This window comes from Mastomys coucha, unplaced genomic scaffold, assembly GCF_008632895.1.
Source record: "Mastomys coucha isolate ucsf_1 unplaced genomic scaffold, UCSF_Mcou_1 pScaffold22, whole genome shotgun sequence".
NCBI classification, from domain to species: Eukaryota; Metazoa; Chordata; class Mammalia; order Rodentia; family Muridae; genus Mastomys; species Mastomys coucha.
The window spans coordinates 1883639-1892080 of NW_022196905.1; the positions used below are offsets into that span (position 1 = coordinate 1883639).

The 8442-nt window shown below is 36.8% G+C and overlaps 1 protein-coding gene across 3 annotated transcripts in view; it reads right to left on the reverse strand.

Moving 5' to 3' along the window:
* Nucleotides 1–8442, reverse strand: part of Rtn4 (reticulon 4) — a 61060-nt gene that overhangs the window by 21981 nt on the left and 30637 nt on the right. Inside the window, exon 1 of one of the 3 annotated variants that reach the window (XM_031342361.1) lies at nt 5477–5794. The exons of the other annotated variants lie outside the window; for them this stretch is intronic. Within the exon in view, the coding sequence (XP_031198221.1) occupies nt 5477–5510 (34 nt within the window). The 5' untranslated portion in view covers nt 5511–5794. Of the gene's footprint in view, nt 1–5476; nt 5795–8442 lie in introns of those variants that run through there. 3 annotated transcript variants of the gene reach the window in all.

An 8442-nucleotide genomic window follows, 5' to 3' on the forward strand; every position in this document is an offset into this window, starting at 1 on the left:
GCCTAAATATAGCTATCTCCTGAGAGGCTCTGACAGTTCCTGACTAATACAGATGTAGAGGCTCACAGACATCTATTGATCTGAGTACAGGATCCCCGGTGAAGGAGTTAGAGAAAGGACCAATGGAGCTGAGGGGTTTGCAGCCCCTTAGGACGAACAACAATATGAACTAAGTAGTACCCTCAGAGCTCCCAGGCTCTCAACCACCAACCAAGGACTGCACATGGAGGGGTCTGATTGTTCTGGCAGCATGTGTATAGTAGAGGATTGCAATCTGATCATCAATAGGAGGAGAAGAGCTCGGGCCCGTGAAAGTTCTGTGCCCCAGTGCAGGGGAATGCCAGGGCCAATAAGTGGGAGGGCGGGGTGGCAGGCATGGGGAGGGGGGCGGCAACAGGGGTTTGTTTTTGTTTGTTTCTTTGTTTTTTGGAGGGGAAACTAGGAATGGAGAAATTTACATGTAAATAAAGAAAATATCTAATAAAGAAAAAAAAATAAAGGAAAAAAAGTCCATATGTAATGGTAATAAAAGACACAACTCAAAAAGATGAGTTTAAAGAAGGCCAGTATCTGGGAAGAATGGGTCTTAAATACTGCATGGTCAAAATAAAAATTGGAAGAAATAAAATAGCAGGCATACTGACAGAGCAAGTCTTTCAGTGGCTTGGTGTGGGCATGGGAGTAAGCTGGGACTGAGTCATGGATGCCTTTATAATTAGCCCAGGATCATCAGTGTAAGTTTAACTTGAAAAGCAAAGAAAAACCCTTGCAGGGGCACAATTAGAACTGTTCTTTAAGAAGGTAATTTTAATTCAGCCATCACATGAAATATGGATCAGTTAGCAGTCCTGATTTTAAAAAAATACAAATATTCAGATCAGGGTAAATAAGGAAAGTAACAATAAATTTCCACCACTGTTCCCACTATATATCCCTTGAAGACTCTTTATTATATTTTTCTATAACCACTGAAAACATATATATATATATGCACTCTTGAAAAAATGTAAACCTGTTTCTATAATTTATTTAAAACTTATAAAAATTCCTAAAGTTAAAACCATCATGATTAATTTTAACCATGGCTCCCAGACAAACACTAACTCATTCTCAAAACATTTCACTCAATCTTTCTGAAAAACAATGCTGCAAGCATGTGCTAAAGCCCAAATATTCGTAAACTTAACAATAACCATGAATAAGAATTTTACTCAACTTAACCAGCAACATATTAAAGTGATGTAAATGATTTTAAAGGTGGAAATATCTACTGAATTGTTCAAGATTACAGAATACAATGTATAATATAATCTTCTAGCCCCTTACTTCATTATTAAAGAAACAAAACCCAAAGCCATTCTCTATTTTCTACAACACACAGTCCTGCTACTTAACAACCCAAAAATCTAGAAAAAGGCAATGAAGGCCCAAGTTTCACTGAGTTTTAGCTAAGTTTAGAATTAAAAGCAGGTTTCTTCCTAAGATTAGCAGTTCTTAAAATGACAAACTCCTCTCTCAGCCTTCCTCCTTCCCAGGCTCTAGCATTTCAGGCAGGCCCTTTGCACCTCTCCCACCCCTGGAACCTCCCCAACCTCCCTACCCCTGATTAGCAGCAGCACATACACCTGTACCTATACCTCAATCAGTTTAAGCTTTTACAGAAGCTGAAATGACTTCCAGGCAAGACTAGGAAGAGTCCACAAGGGAAGAATGCAGCAGATATGATGTTCTGAAGCCATTTTGTCATTAGCATAATCAAACTGAATTTTGATGCTACTGAAACTTCTCACAAAGGTCATCTAAAGCAGTTGAACTTCCCAATCTACAAAAGCACTAGCAAAAATAGGCAATACTACACTTTCTCCTAAAATCTGACAGAGTCTGCCATCACTATCTTCATCCTAAACAGTTTCTCTACAGCCAGTCCTCCTTGAGATCTCCAGTATGTTGGTGAAACCATACTCTCCTGCTCCTTCTACTGCTGCACAGCTAACTTCTCCTGAGGCTCCATTAATGTAGGCTTGGTGCTCATGGCTTTGCTTCTCTAGCTTCAGTTGTTTTCAAAAAGATACCCTCACTTTACATTTGTTTTGCAATCTTTATCATTGCTTGCTATTTCCATCACTCCAAATTCAAAGTATCTAGAACTCAATTTGGCTAAAAACAAAACAAAGCAAACAAACAAAAAAAACCAATGCTGCTAAGCACAGATGTTCATAAACTTCCAATTCATGTAGTCCTGCAACTTATGACGAATATTAAGTATTTCTTCACTTACTGTTCTCATATCTGTTACTTCCTTTCATCCCCATTCCAGACGAGGTTAGGGTATTCTTTTGTAACTCCAGGTATAGCTACAATCATCCCAAACTCTGTCCTCTAGGTTCTCCTCCAGCTTACACGACACCACAGGTGGCCTTCTGAATCCACCACTACTGATTACTACCTACTTTAAAACATCAAACCAATATAACCTGGCCCAGAGCATCTTGTCATAAAACCCCAGAGGACCTCAAAACTGGAACCCTATAAATCACACAACAGAATAAACTTACAGGCAGTTTCTTACCTGGTCAAAATTAAAACAAAACTAAGGTTCACTAAGGTGAACCTAGATTGTTTTCCAAATCTGCCCAGTTATAAAATGATGACACCAGATTGTCAGGCCCTGTAGAACTTGTTTTGATAGAATCACAGGAATCTTTCTTGTGAACCACAGAGAAGCTTCAGGAAATCTGACCTAGACCTTCTAAAATCTTTAATCCTACAAATCTATCTTTCAACTATTATCCTATAGAGTCTACTCTATCCAAATACTTCTAGTCACTGTCTTGATAATATCTTCTTAGTGCTTACAAAGCAGGTGTGATTAGAAAAGAAGAAAAAACTTTGGGGATAGGAAGGGAACGGAGCTCCTTACCCTGGTGAAGCCACTTACCAACTAAGAATCAAGAACTCCAACATAATTAACATTAGCAATTTTTTAGGAATTTCATCAAAAGCCCCACTTACAAACAAAAGGACATGTCCTAACCCCTGGTGCAATCCTAAGCTCCTGACTTTATCTTATTAGGTTTGAGCCCATCCAAGGATCTATCAGTCTATAATCTCATATAGAAATCCTTTGAGATGTACGTTGAGAGCCACCAAAATGCATATGCCTGTTGCTAATTCCAAGTCTTTGAGAATTGTGAGCACAGTATTCTGTATTTTCTTCCCAGGCACCTCTTTCTCTTAACCTCTTCTTTTGGTCCTAAAATTCTTTCCTGTGGTGTTGTCTGAAAAAGAACTTGCAGGTTGCCATGGGTTACTTGTGGAGTTGTCTCTGCTGTTGACAGTTACATCATTCTTCCACTCAACTGACCTAGACTTGCAAGTCTTCCCATCCTTCATCCTAATCTAAATTTTCCATATAACCTCAATAGTGAAATACTATAGATTTCACTTGTCAAAATATTCTGCTAACGAACAGAAAATAGTAAGACTGCAACAATGCCAATTATAATACTGCTCTTTGCCTAAAGCTCTAGACATCTAATAAGCAAAAACAAAATCATCTAAACAACAAACATATTTAAAACTTCACCAAAACAAAAACAAAGCCAAATATGTAATCAGAATATCTGTTACTGCTGACAGCTTTGGGAAGGGAGTCTGGGAGCACAAGAATGCAGGTATCGGGAACCAGGCCTAAGTATATCTATTTTAAGTTTACCCAGACACCTCAAGTTAGGATCCTTCTTCTAGGTTCCTCACTTTTTTAAAGTAAGGAAAAGCCATTCACCTCAGGCACCTCAGTGATTTCCAACTTAAATCTTACTATATACTCTCTGCATTAGCAGCTGATACAGAAAACACTAAAATATAACAACACCTAGATAAGGGAAAAAAATAGTTAAGTTGGTCTGATTTACTCAAACAAGGGTTAAAAACAAAAGGCACTAAAAAGTATCAGCCGACCAGATTCACAAACAAACAAAGCAAGGAACCGCAGAGAGACTCAAGAGTGATTCTGAATTTAAGGGCCTTTAACAGTTAAATCTCTGATAAAAGATAGATTCTACTGCATCTTAATTTCTCTCTTTATATCCCTACATTATCTTATAAGTAAGAGCTTAACATTTTAATAGTCTACAATTGAAGTCGTTCATGTGGAGACTTGAAAGTTGCAGAATGGGCCCTACTGTGGCTTCTTACCCACTTTATTATCTCGAGTATCTTTTTACTTACCAAAAACTAGCACATTGATTCACTGCATTTTTAATATTTATGACTAAGCAAAAGAAAAGTCCTTTTTTATTAAGCTTTTTAATGAAATCCTTTTTTAAAGCTCACAGCTGTTTTCCCCTTTATGTTGAATAAAAGGCCCTTAACAAAGACTCTTATGAATTCAACATTAAACTCACCTTTCCCCCACATTTTTTTTAACTGATCAGTTTTGTTTTGTTTTTTAAAAGCAGGTCACTGCAGTTAGTCAGCTGTAGAAATGCTTTTAACATTATCCCTATGATAATAATAAAAGAAGTATAAAACTTGAAATTAGCCAGGAAAACCAAACCAAACTGTAACCTTTGAGTAATATGTTTATCTCAGCCACTTAAAAATAGTTCTAACAATTTTTAAGACAACTTATTCTAGGCGGGCAGATACACAACTCACTCTTGCTCTCTCTCTCTCTCTCTCTCTCTCTCTCTCTCTCTCTCTCTCTCTCTCTCTCTCACACACACACACACACACACACACACACACACACACACACTATATAGCAGTTGTCAAGCTATATAATAAAATGCTGTTGAAATATTCAATAGTAGATATTTTACTACTACTTTGCAGGCTTAAATTCTTACACAATGAGCCATTGAAATTTTAAAGAATCTGAGTTTTCATGGGGGAAGAAGGGGATCAAGATCACTGATTGGTTATATGACAAGGACAAAGGTTAGTACTTTAAATTTAGGTATGCATTTAAAACTATGTATACATCTGAATGATTTCAAGTTACATAAAAATTAAAAAGCATTCAAGTAACTTCAAAGGTTCGCTTTTGATTTTCAAAGATACAATGAAATTCTGCTACCTACAAACCTACGGATAGATTTCAGGCACACCAGCTGAGCTTTATTTAAAGTCATCATGAAATGCCATCACAGACTATAGAGATGGTTATACATTCTTCACACCAAAGTGACCAACAAATGAGATGTTAATCCCATACCAATTTCAACACGAAACATTAGAAAAGAAATGACACACAGGTCTAAAATTACTAAACCGAACACCACTGAAACAGAATATGACATCTTTCCTGCACACAATCAACTGTAGAAACACCGGAGGCAGCTGTTTTATGTTAATCTTAAGCATTACATGCTCACAGGCTTCACTTTCAATCCTAAGTATATTTAAACTGCAAAGCTTACCCACAGAAATCTTACTGGTTACATAAAAATGAGTGAAAGATTAAAAGACATACCCTTGTCCTTCCAATGTTTCTTCTGACCGTCCATTTCTTGCTACGATCTACCCTCCAACAGCAATTACAAATTATGCATACCAACAGAAAAGCTGTAAACTGCAAAATTCTCCCTGAGACATGAGATACCCGTTTACCCAACCTAAGCCTGCAGTCCCTGCTGCACAACTGCAGCAGAACTGGAGTCACCTGATGTCTTCGGGGTGTGGAGCAAGCTGACGCAGTACAATCTGTAACTAGGCTACTAATACCCAGACATTAATGCTTTCCTTCTATCTGTTTATTGTCCCAGCCATTTGCTTGCGGCTTATGCCAAATGGAGCTGCCTTTGCAGGGAAGGGGGCAGCTACCAAAAGAAAGGAAAAGACTCTCCCAACAGATCCAACCACTAAAATATACCTGGAACACACAGAACTAAGTCTGCACCCACAGACTTCTCTTTTCTTTATGAGGACAGTTCAATTGTGCTGCTGTGCTTTAGTTTCACTTGAAACTCTAAAATTGACAGTTAATCCACAAGACAGAAATGGACTAATCCAAATGGGTTAAAAACTTCAATTTCAAGGTTTCGAACTGCCCTTTTTTCTGGGTTTACTGAGGCTTAAAGCACTCATATTTTGCATCCTGGAAGGTATGATCAGGTTAAAAAAACCCCACACAGTTATTTATGTTTACTAAATTAATTACTTCAGTGGAGAAATTTTCAGTTTCAGTAACCTAAGCTTTTTTTTTTTTTTTTTACATTTCTAAAAATCTAGATTCCTCCAAATCTAGATTTATTATCATCTGCTTCAATTCAATCTTTTAATAAATACTCAACTACCTACCACTACAATAAATCTTTGGCTGGGGGAGAAATAGTCATGTGCTAATAACTATACCATTTACCCCATGAAAATGGCATGATTTAATGATAACCATAAAAACAAATGTTTCTAGAATTCTAATTTTTTCAAAGTTTATTAAACTTTCAGTCATTCCAATATAGACCTGTCTTTCTAATATTCTACAACTGATTTTACCTGATGCTAAATTTGCCTAAGCAGAAAAGGAAATGTACAGTGGCAATTCAATCAGCTAAAATATTTTTAAATACATATGGCATACCAAGATATAATGTATATAACCAATGCATAAAAGTACATGCATCTCATGACTGTAACCATGCTGACTGACATAGGGACATTTTTCTGAAATTTGCTCAGTGTGTGGACTGCAAACCTTGCAAAATCCTTAAGTGTTCAGAATGCGAATTACTCATTTTTATGTCTTTCTTGCTCAATTATAAATAAAAGCAATTTTAAAAGAATTTTCAAGTATTTTCAGTTTAAGAACTAATGTTCTTCACTTGCTGAGATATGATATAATTATTCTGAGAACACTGTCACCACCATATGAAAATGTGTGACCTCTTCACATAGCGGTTTAGCATCCAAAACTATTCAGTGAATACAGACTACTTCCAAGACAGTATTTTTTAAATGAACTTTTTCAAAGTGACAGTCAAGGATGGGGTAGTGTAGCTAACTTGTAAAGTGTACGCCTAACAGGCTCAAGCCATAGTTTCTAATCTGAGCTCCACTAGAACAAAAACACCATAAGACAGTAAATAGTTATCTTCAAGTTTCATATTTTCTAAGGTAAATGTATTCAGCATATATATACCTCACATACTTATAATACTTCACTTGTTTGCTAATTTTCTTTTTCTCGAGACAGGGTTTCTCTGTGTAGCCCTGGCTGTCCTCAAACTTAGAAATTCGTCTGCCATTGCCTCCCAAGTGCTAGGATTAAAGGCATACGCCACTACCGCCTAGGTAAACTGTAGCGTTTAAGTTAGCTAAGCAAAAATGTTTTAATCTGAAAAGACAACAAGCAAAATTTATGAGTACACAATTTATGGGTCATACTTTCTCATCAAACTTCATCTAAATGAATTGAAATACCAACCTTGAAAGAATAAAATTCAGCCAGGCAGTGATGGTGCACAGCCAGGACTATATAGAGAAACCCTGTCTCGAAAAACCAAAATAAAGTAAAATAAAATAAAAATTCTCTCAAGAGTAGTCCTCAAATAATACACATGCAACTCAACTTGCAACATGATGTTTTGATTATTTGGTGTAGTATTCTATTTTCTCCTTACAGAATGCCAAAGGAAGAGTCACAGATCAAACTTTTAAATATAACGCTAAAAAATAAAACCAAAGACCCACAAGGTCTTCCCAATTCACTTCTAAAGAATATGGTGTTCTAAAATTACCTACTTTCAATGTCTCTCTTAACTTAGTCAAAACACTATGTTTTTTACAATGCATGGTTTACTGAAAAAATGTTACTAAACAAGTTCCTAATTAAAAAAAAAATCTCTGAAAGTATTCATAAAAAAATACATAAAATAGCACGTGTGAGCATTTTTCTTTATATATATATATATAAAGCTTCTATCTATCTGGAAGGATTTTAAGCACAAGAGAACAGTCTCAAAGCAGATGTGAAAGCTCAGAATGGTACAGAGCTTTAATCCAGCATTGGAAAGGCTAGATTAAAGGGTCATCCTCTGAGTTCAAGGCCAGCTAACACTACATAGCAAAGCTATGTAATTTTTGTTTCAAAAAAGAAACAAAACAACCCAGACAGTAAGCCCACACTGGTGTCCACCTCACCCTGGGCTCTCAAACTCCTACCACTTCTTTTACTTTTAATGTCAGCAAAGTTTTTGGTTGATTTTGCTTTTTCCCTCCCTTTTTTCTTTACAATGTTTAAAGGCACAGGGAAATTTAAAAAGAAGGAAGAAAGGAAGGGAGGGAGGGAGGAAAAGGGAAGAGGGAAAGAAAGGAAGAAAGGAAAGAAAGGAAAGAAAGGAAAGGGAAGGAAAAGGGGAAGGAGAAGGAGGGGGAAAGAAGAGGAAGAAGGGGGAAGGGGAAGGAGGGAAGGGGGAAGGGAAAGGAGGGAAGGGGGAAGGG